Source organism: Eubalaena glacialis, chromosome 15 (assembly GCF_028564815.1).
Source record: "Eubalaena glacialis isolate mEubGla1 chromosome 15, mEubGla1.1.hap2.+ XY, whole genome shotgun sequence".
In the NCBI taxonomy this organism is placed as follows: domain Eukaryota; kingdom Metazoa; phylum Chordata; class Mammalia; order Artiodactyla; family Balaenidae; genus Eubalaena; species Eubalaena glacialis.
In genome coordinates, this window is record NC_083730.1 from 85,380,685 (window position 1) to 85,403,852 (window position 23,168).

Consider the following 23,168-nt stretch of genomic DNA (forward strand, 5'->3'; position numbering starts at 1 on the left):
TAGCCAAGACATGGAAACAACCTAAATGTCCGTTGACAGATGAGTGGATAAAGATGTGGTACATATATACAATGGAATACTACTCAGCCATAAAAAAGAATGAAATAATGCCATTTGCAACTACATGGACGGACCTAGAGATTATCATACTAAGTAAAGTAAGTCAGAAAGAGAAAGACAAAAACAAGGTCCTACTGTACAGCACAGGGAACTATATTCAATATTCTGTGATAAGCCATAATGGAAAAGAATATAAAAAAAGAATGTATATATGTATAACTGATTCACTTTGCTGTACAACAGAAATTAACACAACATTGTAAATCAACCATATTTCAATAAAAAAAGTAGTCCCGTTAATAAATGAAGAAGGAATCATAGTATCAACATTTTATTATCCTTAATGAAATAAATGGACAGGCACTGATAATCAATGGCACAAAAAAATCACAAAAAAAGAGACAACCAGACATTATTCCCTCCAAATGAAAGTATAAAATACCACTTAGAGAATATTCTTGACCAAAAAAAAAAAAATATCAAAACAGAACCTGTTCAAGCTTCTAGATCTAATATATAGGAAATACAGGAAACAGAGGAACATTTTAAAAGGACACCATCAGGCTGCAATCAGTAAAACACCAACTATGGGAAATGCTATAGGATAAATAAACAAGTTTCAATTAAAAAAACTGCAAGAAAATTATTAAATGAATGGATAAATAAGTAGGGAAGAGAGCCTATAGATTAAAAGAGACAAATATATCAACCAAATGCAGTGTACAAATCCTGTATGGATCCTAATTAAAACAAAGCCACTGGGGGGGGAAAAAACAGGAAAGGAAAAAAAGAAAGAAAAAGAGACAATCAAGGAAATCTGAACATTGTTTGGATATTTGCCAATATTAAGGAAGTAATAAAATTTTCAAATGTGGTATGTTAAGTTTTTTAAAAGTTTTTATTTTTTAAAGATACGTTCTGAGATATTTGTAGATGAAATTATATGAAGTCTAAGATTTGCTTCAAATAATCCAGTTGGGGTGGGGGGTATAGATGAAACAAGAATGGCCATGATTGCTATAGCTGAGGGACACACGAGGGTTTACTGAACTATTTTCTCTACCTTTGTATATGGTTAAATTTTTCCATTATAAAAAGGTTTCTAAAAAATTCTAGCATCCTTGAATAATGCTTTGTTATGTAGCTCAGTATTTTCTGAGGTTACAGAATGCTCTTCACACTAAACTCTTCTTGCCAAGGTTCTTGTCAGGTAATCCATGGCTGTCATTTGAGCCTTCTGTGTAGAAATACATAACAACATATATACCCTCATGACTTCTGGATAAAATGATAAATACCTTAGCACTAAAATTCAATTTATTCTATATTTTTTCAAACTAACTTTAAACCTGAAAAAGTATATTGCCTTTAGTTCATTAAAGATTATAAATAGTCTTATTTATATCACTTAAAGTAAGCATTCATATAAAATATCAAATTTCACACTCACAGATATAACCACAAAGAGCTCTATCACCACAGTTGGCAGACACTAAGGAAACTAAGCATTATCAGATATATTGAATTTCAAACCTGAACATGTGTCTTTTGTGGCTTTTCCACAAATTCTTTGTTATAATCTGGAGATTAGCAATGACAGGAGAACATTTATTCTTTGCTTCCTTCTCACTTTAAGACTATCGATAACACAGACCATGGTATTAATGAAAATGTTCACCAACAAGATTACAGACCTAAATACGTGAGCCAAAAGGAGTGGTCTTACCTGTTGCCTATATAGTGACAGTTTGCCTTCAATTGGCTCATTTCTCATCATTTTCTTTTCAATCAGCTGACTGATCTGTGTGTTTATTTCATTTATCTAAAACAGTATGAAAATAAAAAGGTTAAAACTCTGCCTACGATTACCCAAACTAAGGGACATCTGGCCAAACAAAGCTTTGAATTTACAGTTGTTATTATCAGTAATTTGATGGGAGGATCAGCTCCATTAACATTATGAGTGGGCTGTTACGATTACTTTTAGAGACAACTTGCATTTCACAGTTCATGATATATATTTACACAATTTGATTACTTACATGGATTTAACCATCCACATCTAAATTATCCTAAAGTATTCTACATGAAATATTTATATATTACTATCAAAAAGATGATTTCTAAAAATCTGAAGTTATCCCTTCACCTAGGCTGTGACTTTCAAGTAACTGTAAGTGATAAAGCAAATCTGGACTAACATTCCCCAGGGATTTAGTACAAGGAATTCACGAACCCAGCTGAGAGTTGACATGAATGACATCTAAAAACCCTTCCTGTTCTAATGAATGATCTGTGATTCTATAATAGCTGTCATTTATCCTACTCATTAATCTAAGCTTTTCTCAAATGTAGTAAAACTGAATAAAGCCAACAGAAGCATATAGTCCTATAATAAATTTTTTAAAATTACATGGCTTTCAGTATAACTATCCTTTGAAAAAACTAGAATTTTCCTGTTAATCCTATAACATTAAACTGAGCCAAAACTGACTTGGACAACTGATTTCTATACATAAATTAAAAGAATAAAATCATTAGAATTATGTATTTAATTGTAGTGGCTATTAAGCACATTAAAGTCAAAATCTTTCAATCAATTTTCATGATATTTAATTATTATTTTAAAAAATATACCTCTGATTAGTGTTCTTAGGGAAGAAAAATGTTATGATACCAGGTTTCAATGAGCATTACAAGAAAGTTTAGTAATTCCAAAGCAGGCATAAAAAGCTAATAAAAAACATTAGCTTTAAATACAAAATTGCTATAATATTATTCTTGGAAATAAAAAGTAATCACATTTATGATATTTAAAAAATTGTCAACTAAATTATTATATTATGAATATATAAACTTATGAGTCAATCATATACATTAATTTATATATCCAAGTTACCCAGTTTCCTAATCAGTTGACTAGGTTTTTATAACACCATGTGGATTAAGTGACAGCATTACATGCTATAATTTCTCATAAAGAACAACTCCTCATAAGAGCTGTCAGCTCTTAGCACAGGTTAACTTAAGAGTCAAGAGTAGGACACTATAGAAAGCAGTTCACATAATTTTCACAGGACTGGGGATGAGATAAAATTGGAAGCTTATAAAAAGAAGATGATTGTTACTTACTTTAGATTCAAGTTCAAGAAGATCAGAATGACCCATAGCAGGCTCTGAAACCACTTTCTGTAAAAACTGCAATTCTTTTTTCTTGTTCTCTAATTCTTTAGGAAATTTTTCAGTTACCATATACGAATTAAACTTTATCTCCTCCTCTAGCCTCTTCATTAAACCTATAAAAATAAAATAAATGAATATTCAGCCCAAAAGAGTAGGTAAAGTGATGCTTTCTACATTTTAAAACATAAGACCTGGATAGTAGGGCACATCCATTGAAAGCATTCTGTATAATACCTAGTATAGAACAATAAAAGATTGGCCACTGAAATTTTTTGCTGTTAATTAGAGTGATAATGAAGGACAATTTACATAGAAGAATATTTAAATTATAGAAAAAGTAAGATTATGATCTTTCCAAATTACCACCTAATTCTTTTACAGTCCACAATATGCAAAAATAACCTTTACGGTGCCAAATATTTTGTTGGGTCATATTTTGTCGTCTAAGTATTTAAGGAATCCATGAACCAAATGACAACACAAATGGAATCTAATCCAGGTTATTTCTTCTATAAGTGGTCATTTATTCTTCTTCTTTTGCAGTACTTATGATACAATTTATATTCCTATTCTAATACTTCATAAATGGTAATACATTATCATTTTTAGCTTTAAACCAATGAAGATATTACTAAAGGTATAAGTTAAAATCTGAAAAAGAGAAATTATCTACATTCATAAACATTTTCAGTTTTCCATGTTTGGTAGTTTTGATTTTGTAAAGTATTAGTTTACAGTTAAGTGGCAACTTAAATTACATTTTTAAGTTTTCTTATTCTGGCAGAGTGAACAAACATACACATATACAGATTTTCAGTGAATAATGGTTTTGTTATAAATTCCCAGCCTTGAGAGTTTTAAAAAGTTTATTTCAGATCTTTCCATTACACATTTACAAATTCTGGCTTGACTTTTTAAAACACTGGATTTCCGGTTTAAGTAATCTACGTACGTAGATTGCATAATAAATCTCGGCCAAAGCCTTAAAATTATTTTTAGTTCTGCTGTGCTAACCATATATTAATGTGTAAAAATTTATTAATGGCAAATTCACGAGTTTTCCATTCATCCCTACAATTTTCCACCTCTTTTTTTAGGGACTGGGGAAAGGAAGGAAAGTGTTTACTGAATCATACTATAATTAGGCAGACATTCCTATATGGTTTCCGATTAGCTCTACAACCTGGCTTCTTTGACTATTAGATGACTAGTTTTTCCACCTTCAAGTTCTTAAACATAGTGCATGTAATCAGAGATGCAAGACATCAAAATCTAAAATGTTTTTAAAGATTTAAAATTCTTAAATATTACTTTCCTTATTTAAAAAAAGTTTCTAATTCTAGAAAATACAAACCAATCTATAGTAACAGAAAGCAGATCAATAGTTGCCTGGGGTGGGTTAGAGAGGCAGAGAGGGGCAGGAGTGAGATATTACAAAGGGGCACAAGGAAATGTTTAGGGGTGATGGATATATTTGTTATTTTGATTAAGGTTGACAGTTTCACTAGTGTATACGTATGTCAAAACTTATCAAGTGTATACTCTAAACGTGCTGTTTACTGTATGTCCATTTTACCTCAGTAAAGCTATTAAAAAACATAAAAACAGAGTTTCCATCACATTTTAAATTCTTCTCCTAAAAATTTTAACTTATACTTTGGAAAGTGAACACGTTTCTATGCAGTTTTTAAAAAATTATCTTTGAAAATCCTGGTGAAATTAAATATAAGGTCACTTAAGATCTCCGCAAACATTTTGATTAAAAACCCTCTGAAAACGTCTCACTGATCCTACTACAACTGAATGAGTAGCTTCTTTTACATAATAAATCTCAGGAATATGTAGAGTATAAAGATGAATTAACTTAAGTGAATATTTTATAATACAGCTGTTACTCTGAAAAAATACAAATTACACTGTTATACTAAAAATACTCTTATGTTATTTAAGCAAATAGAAATTTCTTGTAAGCCATTTGTTGTTACTAAAAAATTTCGATGGACCTTATTAAACTAAATACCTGAAGCAACTGAACATCTGTTTAATTTACTCTTTTCCTAGGCTGATGAATATAATCCTTAAGACTCTGCTTCCCAGAAAGATGTCAACAAAGCAGGAACTCCTTAACTTCCTGCTCCCCACTCCCTGTCCATCCACAAAAAACATACATTGCACACATAATACCTTATTTTTATATTTTCAGCCATTTTTTTTTCTTACTTGATTTCCCTCCTACCTGTGGAAAAGATAATTTTCTTCCTATGCAGGGTTAAGGTCTCTACTCCCACCTCCCAACTATTTAACAGATTGTTTACTGAATGCTGGCTGTGTGTAATCTGTGTGCTAAGGCCTGAAAATAGAAAGAACAATTATGACTTGGTGACTAGCCTGGAGTTTAGCTGTGTCAGAGTCAGATATGCCAACAATTAACATATTATGGCAATTGCTGTAGAACATTCAGTGCAATACAGGGACACAGTGGGAGCACATAGGAAAGGTTGTTACCAATTCTCACCTTTTCCTCCTGAATCTTCCAATCTTCCTTTGTCTGACTGGCTCTCCAGCAATGTGAACATCACTAGACCACTACCCTGCCTCAATCTATGCACAGTACTATATTTCTCAATCATTTGCACACTCTCTCCCTCGTCTTCTTTACACTCTCTCCCTCGTCTTCTTTTCAAAGACAAGCAGTCAGAAGAAGCCTGCCCTTTTATCTCTACTTCTTCCTCCATCATTTGCTTAGCCTACTACATTTATGTTCTTTTAGGTCACTGTGCCTTGGCATGGAATGTCTTCCACTCCTCTACCTCTCCAGCTTTAATTTAACTCAATTGCCACACCTCCAGGAAACCATTTGACTCTGTGTTAGCGTTTAGTGCTCTTTGCCTCTTTGTTCTCATCGGAGCCTGTGCTGAGCTCCATCAGTGTATTTGTCACACTGCATTATAATTGTCCACTGCTTGTCATTTCTCCATTAGACTGTGAGCACTTTAATAGAAATAGCTTTTCTTTCTATTCCTAGCACTTAGCACAGTAACTGACATGTAGCAGATGTTCAATAAACACTGAATTAATGGACTATTGGTTTTGAGCCAATTATTTCTATTACTGCGTAACAACGCAATTGATTTTATTGTTTAGCATCATCTACGAACATATTGCTTATATTACTATTTTAAACCAACATCTCGAGAGATGCCCAAAACAGAACAACTTTATTTGTCCATTTTATTACTAAATAATTATGTATTTCCTGGCCCAAACAATTCTATTTAGGCCAGAAAGCCAAAGCAAAACAAAGTCTATCAATTCAAACAAAAAATGAAATATTACTAATACTATAAATATCTTTGGATATTCTGTTTAGTTACCAGAATTAAAACATAATAGCAAGAAATATTTAACCTAATAAAATTGAGGATAACAGACACTGCAAAAACACATGTTCAGGCTAACATTTTAAGTTGTATTAAACTGTACTGATCAATCAATTTTTCTGCATACCAAATCTTTCAATTCTTGTATACATTACCTTCATTTTCAAAAATTCACTATTAATGTTAAGTTCTAGAAATTTCTCAGCAAGGATAGACATATGAAAACAAATTGCTTATTGATACAATTTTTAAATGGCTATAATTTAAGGAATTTCTTTTGAAGATTTATCTTAATTTTTTACAGTAAACATGTGAAGGAACCTACATCAAACCCAAAGAACATATACTAAAAAGATATACTATATATAATAATAAGGAGGAAAAAAGCACTAAAAAATTACTTTCTTTTGTCCTAAACATTCTCCTAAAAAGTGAAAACCTAGTGAATAAAGAATCAAATGACACCAACAACTAAATGCATGGCAGCTTCCAGGTATTGCTTGAATCTGAATTTATGACTGAGAGGAGTCAGAGATTCTATGGAAAGCCACTAATTAATATGTATGAACCATACATTTTATAGGGAGTACTATACTGGTTTCTTAAATATCAATTAAATATGCCATATTTCCTTGATTTTAAGATGCCATCAATTATAAGACACCATCAACTAAATTACAAATACCATGTGAAATGCATACATAAAGTATAAGATAAAATGGTAAAGAACATGTGTCTAGAATCAAGGAAATACTGTATTATCTCTTTCAACAGCTTTATTGAGATATAACTTACCACACAGCCATCAAATTCATCTGTTTAAAGTGTACAATTCAATGGCTTTTAGTATATTCACAGAATTGTGTAACGATTACGACAATCAATTTTAGACCATTTTAATCAGCTTCAAAAGAAGCCTCTATACCCACTAGCAGTCACTTCCTCCCCACATCATCCACCTACCAACACAGCTGTCCTCCCCTACAGTTCCCCAACCCCAGGCAATCACCAGTTTGACTTCCATCTCTATGGATTTGCTTATTCTGGAAATTTCATACAAATGGGATCACATAATATGTTTTTGTGACTAGTTTCTTTCACTTAAGATGTTTTTGGGGTTCATCCATATTGTAGCATGTATCAACACTTCATTCCTTTTATTGTTGAATAACATTCCACTGTATGGATATGCTACAGTTTGTTTATTCATTCATCAGTTTAGGGATACTGGGGTTGTTTTTACTTTTTGGCTATTATGAACAATGCTGCTATGAACATTTATGTACAAGTTTTTGTGTGGACATATGTTTAAACTCTCTTGGGTAGAATAAAATTGCCAGATCATATGGTAATTCTAGGTTTAACACTTTGAGGAACTGCCAAACTGTTTTCCAAAGTGGATGCATCATTTTACATTCCCACCAGCAAAGTATGCAGGTTCCAATTTCTCTACATCCTTGTCAACACCTGTTATTGACTGTCTTTTTTATTACAGTCATTCTGTATATTATATCTTAGAGTATAATATTTCACAGAATACTAGAAAAAGATAAATTAACCTTCCCATAGCTGGATATTTATATTGAAATATTTCTCCAATACCAATGAGAACTTTTAACTGCTCTTCCAAATTACATGGTCTCCCTTCTGATGAGCACACTTAAAAAATGCCTAGGATAGGTTTGGCGGTATAATCTGGGATATCAGAACAATGTATCCTCTATGTAAAGCTAATGTGCCAACAGAGCCAGGGATACCCATGTCATTAGCACAACCCAAAATATGAAACAACACTCAGTTTTAAGGGTCCAGCATTTTACTTTTTCTTTATAGCCCTGGCACTAAAACAATATTCACATTTTTTCCATCCATCATTCTCATAAAATCCATTCTAAGTATTTTATACATTCACACACCAGAGAGCCTCTCTCCATGGTGGTTTTCATTAGTTTACCCTCTGACAAAACACTGAAAGGGAATTTAAAAACCACAGGTGAACACTTAAGGATGTCTTCATCAGGGCTGTCACTTACTAGCTAGGAAATGATGACCTAAAATGCTGAGCTATCACTTGACGATAATTAGTTCCCATTAGTAAGGAAGACTACTGATTTAAACTAATATTCTCACTAATATGATGACTTATATCATATTATATGATCATCTATATCATATAATATAATTTCCACTTACTTTCAGGCTTCGCATCTGCTGCTGCATGGCGCATACTTTTCAACTGGTTTTGTATTCTTTGCAGTCTCTGCACTGCATGAAATAGCTTTAAAATACAATTAGATCTATTACTTCCTTAGTCTAATGAAACCTACCACTCATATAGACATGCAATGAAAAATACAAGTTCCACATAATTATTATGCTGTAAAGGGAACAAATGATAATAACTAAGAAATTACTAAGCTAAACCCAAAATGTAATTGGTTTGCTCAATACCTTTTCATGTAAAACTTAAAAGAAAAGCTTTCAGACATTTTTTCTTTAGTTATTTGTTGAATTAGGTGATCAAGGAAAAATGCTGGTTAGAAAAGTACATGCACCAGGCTTTTCTTGTTAAAACATGGTTTTCTTTATTCTAAGGAATGCTAGCATTCTCAGAAATGATGGCTCAGGAATCAGAAACTGATGTTAAGTAATCATTCAGGGCGTGGGCAATGCAGCTTACTGCTGCAGGGTAATTATTATGATGCCAAGCCAAGTTCCAAAAGAGCCAAACATCTAAACTGCTCACTTAGTAGGAAATGAAGCTGATTTGAAATATATTTTTAATGTACAAGTCTACTCAGTTTTAAGATAGATTTTTAATAAAATACAAGAAATACTTTCTGGCTGGGAATTCCCTGGTGGCGCACTGGTTAAGAATCCGCCTGCCAGTGCAGGGGACACAGGTTCGAGCCCTGGTCCGGGAAGATCCCACATGTCGCGGAGCAACTAAGCCCATGCGCCACAACTACTGAGCCTGTGCTCTAGAGCCCATGAGCCACAACCACTGAGCCCATGTGCCGCAACTACTGAAGCCCATGTGCCTAGAGCCCATGCTCCGCAATAAGAGAAGCCTCTGCAATGAAAAGCCTGCGCACTGCAGCAAAGAGTAGCCCCTGCTCGCCGCAACTAAAGAAAACCTGCACACAGCAAGGAAGACCAAATGCAGCCAAAAATAAATAAATAAAATCAATAAATTTTTAAAAAAAAGAAATACTTTCTGGCCAAATTATTTTTTCTTTAAGGCAAAGTCTAAAAACGTGGAGTGTGGGTAATTTTGAGCCTTTTCAAGATCTGCTTATTTGCCCATGGAGTAAAGTGTAAAGAATACCGTGATCAGTGGAATAAAATGGATGTTTTTTCATAGCCCCAGAATCTCAGGACACCCTTTAGAGATTCTAGAAGTTTTATTAGCAGTTAATCTTACTGCTTGACATTACAATGGATATTCTGTAATGCTGGAACGACATGAGTTAAGCATGGGCCAAAAGATAGTGTAATAGATAACTACAGAGAATAGAACCCAAAAGACGGTATTGTTTTTGCTGTTGGTGCCACACAATACTCTTAAAAAGAGTATTTCATCATGTTAACAAAGGGAAATGTGAACTTCTACAATTCTAAAAAATCTTCTTTACATTTGAATGATCAGCAGTAACGATTTCTTTCACAATGAGAATATAAAACTTTTATGTGGGTACCTGATTCTTTTGTTCCTGTTTCTGCTGTGCAAGAAATTCTTCTCTCTCTTTCTCAACTCGAAGTTGCCTTGCTATTTTAAGCATCCGTTGATGATTCTGAACTGTCTCCACCTACAGTGAGGGAATAAATAGTATATGTTACTATCAGGTTTAAGAAAGACATTAGCATATCACATGACTCAGACATCCACTTATCATTTCCTTTTGGTAAACAGTATTCCCTAGAGATGACACTAAAGTTTCAGACTCCAGGTCCTTAACAAGTTTTGGGCTACTACCTAGGGAGATTCCTTTTCCATCGATGTATTTGACTCCAGCCTCCGATGTACACTCATGCCTTGCTTAATCTTTATTTGCATTCCTAAATCTTTGCAAGTCCTTGGGACTTGGGGCCAAAGTCTTACAGTGCTAATTCTTGCCTTACCCTTTTCTTCAAACGTTCAACTCTCTTAATGAGCTGATCCTTTTCTTCCTCCATTGCACTGATATCCTAAAAAGTAGTCAAGAAGACGTTATAAGAAAAAGTATTTTTTTTTTTTTTTGAACTGATGAGGATGATCACAATTTCTGTGACTTTCTGTTTGAATAAAAAAAAAAATCCCACAAGGACTCAGAGGCAAAAAACACACAACCTTCACTGCAAAGCAAAGGAGCCGCTACAGCGGAGGACCACTGGACCGAACGTCAACACTATGACATAGTATGAGGGCGTCCCGTGCCCGGCAACCGCAATCACCATTGCCCCTGCCGCGGCCATCCACCCACAATGCCCGGTGTCAGCCCATCCATCTCCTGCAAAAACAAAACACAGTGTGTATGTGCGAAAAAAAAAACTGTATAAGTAAGGGGCTGAGCACTAGTCTGTACGGCATGTGGATTTTGGAACGTTTAACAGATGTTTATCATGATTTGATTCGTGGCTTGGGTGGCAAGTCCTCTTTCTGGGCATCTTTTGCTTGACAGAATCCCAGCACATCTCAAGTTCCTGGATAGTTTACGCATCCTCTTCTGCCAGATATCAATCTAGGGGGTTTAGTGCTTGGATGTCAGGGTGAGTGTTGATGATACTCGGAAGATCTGGGGAAGCATGTTACTAAGTTGGTAAAACATTTCTTCAGAAATGCTCTGTGGTACCAGAAATTGCACTGTCCTAGAAATTCCTCCGTCCCATGAAGCCATTTCCATCATGAAACCTTTGACACACTTAAACACAAGTTCTGCTCTCCTTAAGCACCACGGTATAGTCATTTCCTCTGACATATCATGCACCAGCAGGAGAGGAATACTTATTGTTGTGATGTCATGGGTGCAGCAAACCTTGAGTATGTTTCGGAGACCCATGATGGCAGGGTCCCGAGCAGTGATGTTTCCCGATTTCACGTTGTCGTCCACACAAAGATGGAAAGCAACATGTATTTCTGAGAGATTAGAATGCCGAGTAATGTAAAATTCTCCAGGTAAAATATTTAAATAGCTTCTATCTGCATTCTTAGTCTTATCATCACTTCCTCCATCTCGGTTTCCAGAATCGTGTGATTCTTTCAGCTTGCTCCTGCGCTGGGTTCTGGCATAAAGTACCACCTGCTGGACAACCTCCAGCTGATCTTCAATTCGGGGAAAATGAAAGTCAGTGCATTCTTGGCAAACTGTGGCGAAATCTCTTTTAATACCACTATATGAATTGATTCGGTTATCCACTAGCAACACCAGGCCACAGAGGGACGTGGAGTAAAGCGACAGTGCTGTCTGGAGTCGGTGGAGCTTCACACCGCTTCGGTGGCTCCTCTTGTGCTTACAGAAATCCAGCATATCTGCTCTCAGCAACCTCAGGTTATGCATGGTCTTCAACTGGGCTCCTAAGTGAATGGTAAAACTTTCTTCTAACTTTCTCTGTTCCTCATAAATCCTTCCATTTGCTTCAGTGGATTCTCTGAGCTGACTTGGTTGAACTTTAATTTCGTCACTGAGAGAGCTGTTTTTGGGGTTTTTTAGGTCTTGATGAAGTTTCATCACCCATTCCTGATACTCTTGCTTTTGAGTGGCAGTCGACTGTTTTAATTCATTGGACCATTTATTTTCCAAGTCCTGCTGGGATTCGAAATGCTGAGCAGCCAGTGAATTTACATCTTGATCTGTCAGTGATTTTCCCAGTTCCTGCATCACTTTTTCCATTTCAATGCCTTGTCTCTCTCGTAATTTTTTCAGCTCCACATCTCTTTCGCCAATCAGTTCTGAGATACTAACAAAGTAATTGTGTTCCAAATTTAGGAGAGTTTCAGAGGCAGGAGAATGGATTAGGTCATGGTACACATCTGCGAAATCTTCATCCCAGCTGGGCTCCTCAGGCCTTGCATGCTCTAATGTGGTCTCCGCATAAGCTTTGGCCCATGTACTTGCCAGCTGATGTAAATCTACTTCACCGGACTTCACAGCTTCCAGGGCTGCTTCAGCATCTCTGTCATAATCTTTGAGGGATTCTTCTTCGATAAACTGGCTCAGAGCTTCTTTTAAATCTTTTTCTATAAAGCATGGTAAATTGTGCAGCAGCATCAGACAGCCATGTAAATGACTGGCATTCTCTTGAACAGGAAATTTGAGAGGCACCCTCAGTTCTAAGCACTGACTTCCCACTTTGAATTCATACACAAATTCCCTCTCTCTGTTGCAGAATCTTTCTCTGTTTTTCTTCATCTTCTTTGGCAGGATTTCTATAGAACTCCCCTCGTTCCGAGTCTCCTGCTGTCCGCACACCCGGCGCTGTCAACCAGCCGCGGCGCAGCAAGAAAAAGTATTTTGTCTGTAGAATTCAGATAAGGTTTTTACATGATTATGCATCTACCATTTCCATCATTTATAACCAGAGCATTAAGGAACAAAGATCCTCTTTTGGATGAAGGGCATTTCTATTCCCACCCCTCACCCCAGGGTTCTTTATGCAGGGTAATTTATTTGGTAGCTTGGTGTTCATCTAGAAAAGCAACTGAAACAGGTTACAAAGTAGCAAGGTAGAGCTGCCAAACAGACCATTTTTGTTCTGATTCCAAATATGGGCACATGATTTTTCAAAAATCTTCTATAATGGAAAGCGTACAGGTCTAAAAACATGAACAACAGCTGCTGACATCCCGTCTGCTCTGTTAAATACCAAACTATATATTCTGTCAATTTTCCATCAAAATTATTTTTAAGGCTATGGTGTTTTCAAGACATAAATTTGTATCTGGTTTTGTCAATTAACCAATTCCCTTTCTAAAAATAAAGATTTCAAAAATGTCTTTTAACCAGCTCCACAATAGTTTCTAGTGAAAACAAACAAAAAATCCTTCCTAACCCAAAAAACTAATAGGCTAACTCTCACAGTAATAATAAAAGGAAAAATATATACGGTATTCAGTACTGACAGGATTTGGGGAAATAGGCACTGTTACTACTGGTGGCATTATATTGAAGAACAATATCAAAAGTCTTAAAATAAATGTGTATGCATTCTGGCTCAGTAATTTCACCTCTGGGAATCTATAAAGATTCTCATAGATGTCAATTATATCTAAAATTTGGAAATGACCCAAATGTCTGAGGATTATTAAGTAAATTATGGCACAACACAATGAAAATCACTAAAAATTATGAAGAATGTTGAATGACATGAGAAAAAGTCATAATATGACATTACTTGAAAGAAGCAGATTATAACATTTATATATAATACAATACCAAGAAAAAGGTTTAAATATATTCACTAAAATATCAGTAGCAGTTATCACTAGAGCATGGCATTTTGAGTGAATTATTTTCTATTTTTTGCTTAATCATACTTCTTTACAAAGAATATGTTGAAAAATACTTTGATAATAATTAATAAAATTAAAATCACAGACTCTAGGTTATTTTATCATTTTAGTTTACTCACATGACATAATGGAGGAACTGTAGATGGACATCACTCTTATTCCATACTTTGTGATAACTCTCTACTTATGGGTCTTTCTTTTCCATGAAATGTGAGTTCATCTTTCATTTCTTATACATTCAACAAACTCTTATTGAGAACCTACCACATGCAGGGCACTGTGATATGCACTGGGGATACTGTGGTGAACAAGATACGTAGATGTGGTCCCTGCCCTCACTGGGTTTAAATACAGTTGGTAAGACAGACATTAAAATAATCATAAGTGTAATGAGTATTATGAAACAGAAAGAACTGGGGGGAACTAATCTATCTAGGGAATCAGGGAAGGCCTCCCTGAGGAAGCAACTTCTAATGTTTCCTGTTTGAATGAGAAGGTAAAGATGCGATTTCTAAAAATACAAAATTCATGAAAGTGAGAATTAGCAATTGTTTAGAGAAAGAACTTTCACACCTAGCAAGAATATAAAGACATTTTTTGGAGAACACTAAGTAACATACATCAAAAGTCCTAAAAATTCTCATATGCTTTAATAAGCAATTCTACTTCTAGGAATTTATTCTAAGGAAACAATCACAGGTACCCCCAAATAAATTTATGTAGAAGATAATCACAGCATTATCTATGACAGCAAAAAATGAAAACAAAACACCAAAAATTGTTAGACTATCCATACCACAGAATATTAAATTAATATTAATAATTAATTAATATTAATTAATTTAGTCATGAAAAATCATACTGTAGAAAGATAACAATGGGAATATATTCACATGTAATGATTAAAAAAACAAATAATTATGTATAGCATGATCCCAAATACACACACATATATACTTTTTTTTCTATATCATATATATATATATATATATATTAGATAAAGACCCAAATTTTAATTGCTTTTAATCCATGGTAATGGTCTATATAGTACATAAGAACTAATTATGAATTTACCCTGGCCTCATTAATTTCTTCAGTAAAGAATCAGCAAAGGTCCTACAAAAGAAAATTTGCCATTTGCTATCACTAGTTTCCACATAATCTTAAGACTCATACTGAATTTAATTCAAGTACAAAAAAAATGGTTATTATGTGTTTTTCCTTTACCCTTCTTATTTCTGCTGTAGAAAATCCAGATGTCTTGAGCTGCTCACATTCTTTATGCAAAGTTTTAAAGGCTTCCATCAAATCTTCATACTAAAAGAACAAGTTAAAAAATTATAAACTAGTGACTAGATCCAGTAGGCTTTTCTTAATCAGGTTATCTATTAACTTAAAGTGATTACTTAATCGGTATAGAACAGCATTTAAATATATCCTTAAACATTTATATAGGACACAAAAAAAGTTGGTGTATATAATCTGGCCTCTAAAGACTTCTCTGGTTACTTCCCTAACTAACACTCTATTCACTAGCTTTGTTGATCTTCTTTCAATCCCTGGAACATTCCACCTTCACTTTACACACCCTATTCCCTCTGAGAATACTCTATGACTCCCTCACCCTTTGCCAGGGTAGCTCCTATTAATCCTTCAGATCTCAGCACAGACACCACTATCCTCAAAGAAGCCTTCTCTAGCCCTGTACCTATTCCATATCAGAGTACCATGATATCAGAGTAAATATCATATAAAATTATAATTGCTAGTTACTTGTCTGTCTCCCTCCTTTAGACAGTGAGAGTCAGGAGGATAAGAATCATATTACTTGTGGAGACTTCTACATTCCTAGGGCCTAGCATAGTGCATAACCTATACAGGTGTTCAATAAAAAGTAGTTAAATGAATGAAAAAAATCACAACTCTTAGCCAAAATTTTTTAAAAATAGGTTTTTTTGTGGATAATGACAGAAAATTAATAATATTTTTTCTTGACTGATCATATTCTGCAAGTCTGTAAATCAATCATTCTAAAACTCTTCATTTAGAAAGACAATGTTCATTTTTTATTAGGCTCTCTGCTAAATGGCTAAATGTGTAAGTCATTTTAAACATATACTTCAAACATGCTTCGAGGACAAACATGTCTTTATTATTATCAATCCTTCTATTAATAATTAGCTGGGCGTGTTTAGTAAAAGCCTATTAATAACCTTCCTCCAGGGACGTCCCTGGTGGTGCACTGGTTAAGAATCCGCCTGCCAGTGCAGGGGACACGGGTTTGAACCCTGGTCCGGGAAGATCCCACGTGCCGCGGAGTAACTAAGCCCATGCGCCACAAGTACCGAGCCTGCGCTCTAGAGCCCGCGAGTCACAGCTACTGAGCCCGCATGCCACAACTACTGAAGCCCGCGTGCCTAGAGCCCGCGCTCTGCAACAAGAGAAGCCACTGCAACGAGAAGCCTGAGCCCCGCAACGAAGAGTAGCCCCCACTCGCCACAACTAGAGAAAGCCTGCGCACAGCAACGAAGACCCAACACAGACAAATAAATAAATAAAATAAATTTATTTAAAAAATAAAATAAAATAACTTTCCTCCAGAGGAATTGGTTTCTATCTAATTTATTGATGTGGGAGGGTAGGGAGGATATAATATTTCATATTTACACCTCTCTATTTCTTACATTATGTAAAACATTCAAAGGTAGGGGCTGCAGTGGTCTCATTCTGCTGTACTTTTCTCAAGGCATCTACTGTAACATTTGACATAATTATTTGCATAAATCTTTCAACCCTAGAAATGTCTTAAGAGATCAATACTGACTCTATTTTGAGTGACTGCTATGGCTACCCAAAAATAACAAAATATATGGATGAAAAAACATTTAGTTGATTGTTTCGATTAATACAAATTTTGAGCACATACCATATAGAAGCAACCCTACCAAACCCTGGAGGAAAACAAAGATGGATAAGACATGATACGTGTTTTCATAGATCTCATAATCTATTGGGAGAGATAGATTGACAGACTACTCACAAAAAACTGGCACAAAACGGTCTACATACCTACTATAGAACAAAAGCACAAATGCTAAACAGAGGCAAATTTTTTTCTTTTAAATCAAAGTTCTTTGAAATCTTAAGCCTAAATTCTTTCTTTCCATAGTCTTTGATCAGCAATGTGCTTTGAAATCCCAGGACCAGGAGCCAGACCAGCCAGAATCCTGAGTAGTCAAGAGCTTTAAGACCTTAAGGCCAGAACCCAGTATCACCCCAAAACCCTGGAGAGGAAAGTACACTGAAATTGCGAATTCCTGGTCCTTTCTCTACCTTCTGCCTGATTGGAACATCCTTTGAGATCATAAGCTTGGCTTCTTTGTCTACACACAATCTTTGAAGGTGCTCACATGTCCCAATTCACCTGGCATACTGTCAATTTATACCTTTTGCTCCAGTGTAATTATTATGATAACCCCTTTCCTCTCTGATTTGGATGACAAATTATACAGTAACAGAACTGATCAACAAAGTATTCTGCAGTCCCAAGCCCAGGATCCTATCTACCCATAATTCTTTTTTTTTTTAATTCAACCCACATTTATTTATTTATTTTTTAAACATCTTTACTGGAGTATAATTGCTTTACAATGGTGTGTTAGTTTCTGCTTTATAACAAAGTGAATCAGCTATACATATACATATATCCCCATATCTCCTCTCTTTTGCGTCTCCCTCCCACCCTCCCTATCCCACCCCTCTAGGTGGTCACAAAGCACCGAGCTGATCTCCCTGTGCTATGCGGCTGCTTCCCACTAGCTATCTATTTTACGTTTGGTAGTGTATATATGTCCATGCCACTCTCACTTTGTCCCAGCTTACCCTTCCCCCTCCCCGTGTCCTCAAGTCCATTCTCTACGTCTGCATCTTTATTCCTGTCCTGCCCCTAGGTTCTTCATAACTTTTTTTTTTTTTTTAGATTCCATATATATGTGTTAGCATACGGTATTTGTTTTTCTCTTTCTGACTTACTTCACTCTGTATGACAGACTCTAGGTCCATCCACCTCACTACAAATAACTCAATTTCTCTTCTTTTTATGGCTGAGTAAAAAATATGGAACGCTTCATGAATTTGCGTGTCATCCTTGCGCAGGGGCCATGCTAATCTTCTCTGTGTCGTTCCAATTTTTAGTATATGTGCTGCTGGAGCGAGCACCACAATTCTTAAGTAATAAATTATTCTAAGATCCAAATTTCAGGGTTTTTTTTTCTATCCACATACTCTATCACCAAAAAGGTATTTGTGTGCAAAAGTCAATATTTTCACAAGTGATTACAGCTGAACATTAGTTGATAACTATTTTACCTTTTGATGCCACTGGAAATACGGAGACAGCAAATAAACTAAAGTGAGATCAATATATATTTGAACGTGTGCACCTTGAAATCCACTACGGATAGCTTAAAAATACCATTTATATATTGTATACCTGTTTATTGGTATCAGCCACGGTTTCATCCTGAAGAAACTCACTTGGTACCTCAAGTTTTATTAAAAAACGAGCTAAATATGCTCTTTTCTTCAGTTCATTAGTCCTCTGAAGAAGCCAGTGGAGCACTGGGTAAATTACAGGTTTACTTCCAATCACCAGACCCTGACGAAAGTTACTCCTATAAAAAGAAAATAAACACACAGAGGCTTAAAAGTAAACCTTGAAAAGAGGTAACATTTGCTCAAAATCCAATTTACAATTTCCTGATTGCTTTCCATGACTATTTAAAACAGATAAAACTAAGGCTAATCTAAAGTCAGTCTGCACGTTAACAATAATCATAAAATTAGGCCTTTAATATATCACTGGAATATACAGGGAGGTTGTTTTGGAACCATTAACCGGTACAGTCAGCCTAAATACTTCACTTCATTGACTGGACAGGTTTAAGTCGTTTTTGTCTAGGATGGCAGATAAATGATAAAATGGAATCATGGATTTGCCTGACTTTTCTGATTAAGAGAAAGAACTGACTCACTTAAGACTAGTGCATGACAAAATAAAATTAAGAATTCAAGATTATTTTGAAATTCAGTGATTTTCTGAGGCCACTGACTTAGGGAAAACAGGTATTGCCAGAAAGACTGACTGTGAAGGTTTGGATATTAAAGCACAGCTCTAAGAAAGCAACACTTGATCAGATTCTTACATGTCCGTGGCATTTCCTGGAGGTTTGTATTTAAGGATACCAAGAAGGCTCAACATCCTTTTGGCTGTCTGCTCTGGCATCTCCTCTCTGATATCAACAACTTGCTAACAAAGAAATTGAAAAAATGTTATTATTGTATATCTAACAAAGTACAATATTTAAACTCACTGACAAAATTGTTCTTCTAGAGCATAACAGTCACAATGGTCTCTTCAAAAACAGATTAAGTATGGAGGCCCCCAGATTCCAAGTGAGGGTACATACAAGTAGGATCAGGATTCATATTAAGAAGGTCGAGCTTAAAAAAGTCTCAGTGGAAAAGACCAGTGCATGAGAGACATGAGCCAACTTGCAACACAATAAAACGTTTTGTAAAAGCATCCTCATTCCAGGACCAAATCTATTTATGTTTGGAAGTAGACAAATAATTTCCAAATAAGGTACAAGTAGATAATTTAGTTTTTGAGCTATTAAGAAACCTTAAAGATCATCTACTATCTATAGCTTTACAGGCATGGAAAATTAGGCCCAGAGAGGTTAAATAATTTGCCCTAGACGCACAGGTATTTAGTGGCAGAAACTGGCTTTCTTGCCACCCTTTTCATCACAGAGAAAAAGAAAACTCTTACCTTTGGGTCAATCTCAGCCAGCACATCACTGAGAACTTGTAATAGTTGCATTGGCTCCAGGGAATCAAATGTGATTAAGTTATAGTTCTTCCCAAAAGGCTCCTTATTGAGATTGTCCACGATGAATTTGATTTGATCACTCATAATTAGGTCTTATAATTTAAACTAAAGAGTAAAAATACAGAAAAGAATTCCTCAATATTGGTAACAAAAGTTCTGTATTAACAAAATACAGTCAACAGAAAGTCAGTATTAAGTTCATAGGAAGTAGGCATGGGAAGTATTCTACATGGCATATAAAATGCTGTGAAGAGGGTTATTTTGTTGAAAGAAAAAGAATATGCAGACTTTATTAGGAATGCTACAGTACATACTGTTAATATTTAATGACCTGTTTTTGTATATGCATCTCATAGCAATCATCTGAATTAACACTGAATTAATGTGGACAAATGAATACAAAATCCACCGACATTAACATTTCTCCCATTCAGTTTCACAATTTCTACCTAGAGGTAAAAACTTGTTAGCCTGTAAACATGCCTCTAATTTTTTTTTTTTTTTAATTAGCAGCCCACATTAATCCAAATTACCAACTTCTCTGGAAAATCAGATCTGGCAACCCTGGACCCACTAGGTACATGGCCACAACCACCTGAAGCTGGGTAGAGGCTGCAAGCTTCAGCCTTGGGGGTGCGCTCTTTGGTTTTGTTTTGGTTTCCTCCACCAGGTACTCTTCACACATGGATGCATCAACTCTGCCACCCTTGAGTAATTAAGGCCTTCATTTCCTTTGCCTTCAGTAGTTCCAGTCTCTGCCTCTCCCATTCCAAATCATTTTGTAGGCGTCTCATTGCCTACAAAATAAAGTCCAAACTTCTTGGATTTTGAGACCCTTTAAGATCTAGCTCAATTTACAGTTTCTCAATATTATTTCCAATTGTTACCTTACACCCTTTCAAACTTCAGCTGACTGAAATAAGCACTGCTCCCTAAATAGCTTTTCCATCTCTGCCTTCAGTTAATGCTGTTTTTTCTGCCTAGGACTGTTCTCCCTTTCCCCCGTCTCCAGAGGTGCAAATCCTAACCGTGTTTCAAGCCCTGCCCTCCAAATCCAAGTTCCTCTAGGAAATCTTTCTCAAGCTATCCCCCAGTTCTGCATCAGAATAGCAGCATTTGCCCTCCAAGCTGACCACTTTATCTGCACTGCTCTCGTGGAGTTACTTTTCTATTTTGTACTAGTTACTTACGTACAGTTTCTCTTCTCTACTAAACTGTAAATTCCATGAGGACATATCTGTGCCTAATTCTATCTCTGAATATCCACTGCATCTAAAACAGTGACTTCTTCCACTAGACTGAATTTGTTCACAGGCCCAAGGCCAGAAAATAAGCATAAGCCTGAATAGAGTGGCAGTGAGCAAGATCATAACTTTTAAAAAAATTGATTACCTGATTATTTAACTGCTGAAACAGCTTAATCAAGGCTATTAGTGTTTCTTGCACACAGATATCACTTGTTTAGTATGGGGAAAAGTGGTAGAAATTTGCAGACAGGCAATTTTTTAGAGTAGCTATTTTTAAAAATGAATTAAAAAATGAACTACTAAAAAAAGAAATAAAGACAAAAATACTTCAGTGCTCCCTAATAGTTCCTAACCATGAAATGAAGAGATGCTATTTTATTTAAGACATTCATTGGAGCTGCATGCACCTTGCTCTGAAATAGGTTTTTTAAAGTGGGTGGGTGGAGCTAGATACTTAGAACTAACATTGAAATGTAAAAATATTATCATTTCCTCATAAGTATGATAAAATTATGAGTAAATGATTATTATTTTTGAAAAATAAGCCAAAAGACGGTAGAAAAGATAACCAATGCGGTTTAAAATTTTGAGGTTTCCTTTAAGCTATAAAAGGAAAACCTTTACATAAATTAAATAAAAATCCACACTGGAGATGCAAATTTTCCACTGTTGAAAGTATTTTAAGTATAAGTCCACGTCACAATCTTCACACACGGATATACTAATTTTTAACTCTTTAGAAATTATATACATGTAGAAATTACACATACATAAAACGTAACATATACACACACATATATATTCTTTTTTTCCCTTGCCAAAACCAGAATACTTGGATAAACGAGTAAAACGTTCCCAGGAGACAAAGATGTACTGAACAGGTAGGTTGTCTGTGCCCAGTGGGCTCTGCGCTCTAAAATTAGCAAAAGCAATCACTCTCCCTCTTCCAGCGGAAAGTCGCCACACTAATTCACAAGCACTCACCCACATAAGAACCCGAGGGGGGGGGGGGGCGGAGAAGAACTGAAACCAGGACATGCGTTTATCTGGCACAACTCGGCACAGAAACGACGCTGCCCTGGTCCCAGGCTGGCACACGCGCTGGACCAGCAGCCTCCCAAGATTCCCCAAAATAGTATCTTCCCCACCCCGTCCGGCCCCCGGGGCTCGCGAGAGCGGACAGAGGACCCAACGTCCGACCCTCGCGAGGGCTGCTCTGGGCTCCCCTGCGGTTCATCCCGCGGGGGGAGCCGCCCGGATCACTGCGAGGCACCACAGGGGCCGACCCCCGATGTTGGGGTTGAACTGCTGCTACCCCTCCGTTCTCGAGGTGCTGCACTGGGAAGGGGAAGGAGTTCTCTCCTACTTAGGGGTTTGGGGGAGCTTCCGACCGCGGCTTGGCGAAGTTACCTCAAATTCTCCTCACGAAACCACTTGCCCCCCCAGGAGTCATCCGGGCTCTAGTGAGTTCCTAGAGACGAGCTCCTTGGCAACGGTTGCTAGGCCGTGGACACATCACTTCCGGGGGCGGGAGGGTCGGCGCGTTTCCGCGAGGTACCGGACGCGTGCTCTGTGGCCAAGGCTCTGGAGGCGAAAGGCGGAGGGAGAAGGGCCCACCTGCAAACTGGGTTCACAGGTTCTGAGCCACTGCGGACAGCTTAGAGAGTTGGGGGTTGTTACCGTGGCAATAAACTTTCCCAAACGTCCTGCAGTTTGCAGTTTACAAAACACTCTCTTCGTTATTCACCCATGTTAAATTCGTGTGCTCTTTCTTTCCTCCTTCCCTCCTTCCTGCTTTCCTTCCCTCCTTCCTTCACCAAATATCGGTGATGACATCTTTGAGGCAGGGCCAGTGGGATTTGGGTTGAGGAAGCATTTGGCCTGGGCTTCAAATTTAGATTTTTGACATAAGTATC

General features: G+C 36.3%; 2 protein-coding genes and 1 non-coding gene across 8 annotated transcripts in view; all 3 read right to left on the reverse strand.

The window, feature by feature from the left end:
- The window catches only part of IFT81 (intraflagellar transport 81), an 88,999-nt gene extending 66,238 nt beyond the window's left edge, over positions 1-22,761 (reverse strand). For 3 of the 6 annotated variants that reach the window (XM_061169528.1, XM_061169525.1, XM_061169531.1), the window contains exons 1-10: positions 22,663-22,761; positions 19,946-20,110; positions 19,317-19,420; positions 18,605-18,785; positions 15,340-15,429; positions 10,746-10,811; positions 10,322-10,432; positions 8,817-8,901; positions 3,193-3,356; positions 1,787-1,882 (exon numbers count right to left, since the gene is read on the reverse strand). In XM_061169528.1, the coding sequence (XP_061025511.1) occupies positions 1,787-1,882; positions 3,193-3,356; positions 8,817-8,901; positions 10,322-10,432; positions 10,746-10,811; positions 15,340-15,429; positions 18,605-18,785; positions 19,317-19,420; positions 19,946-20,089 (1,041 nt within the window). In that variant the 5' untranslated portion in view covers positions 20,090-20,110; positions 22,663-22,761. Of the gene's footprint in view, positions 1-1,786; positions 1,883-3,192; positions 3,357-8,816; positions 8,902-10,321; positions 10,433-10,745; positions 10,812-15,339; positions 15,430-18,604; positions 18,786-19,316; positions 19,421-19,945; positions 20,111-20,600; positions 20,667-22,662 lie in introns of those variants that run through there. The other 3 variants (XM_061169526.1, XM_061169527.1, XM_061169529.1) reach the window with 3 other exon arrangements.
- On the reverse strand, positions 11,154-13,086 carry LOC133075558 (protein C12orf4 homolog). The gene has a single exon (XM_061169862.1). It carries the CDS (start codon positions 13,010-13,012, stop codon positions 11,354-11,356), a length of 1,659 nt encoding a protein of 552 aa, XP_061025845.1. The 5' UTR covers positions 13,013-13,086; the 3' UTR covers positions 11,154-11,353.
- LOC133076038 (U6 spliceosomal RNA) lies at positions 18,223-18,330 on the reverse strand. The gene has a single exon (XR_009697459.1). It is a non-coding gene; the product is annotated as a U6 spliceosomal RNA (small nuclear RNA).
- Positions 22,762-23,168: the final 407 nt, after the last annotated feature.

Excerpts from the sequence above, each read along its gene's own strand:
- LOC133075558 (XM_061169862.1), bottom strand. The coding sequence starts at position 13,012 with ATGAAGAAAAACAGAGAAAGATTCTGCAACAGAGAGAGGGAATTTGTG.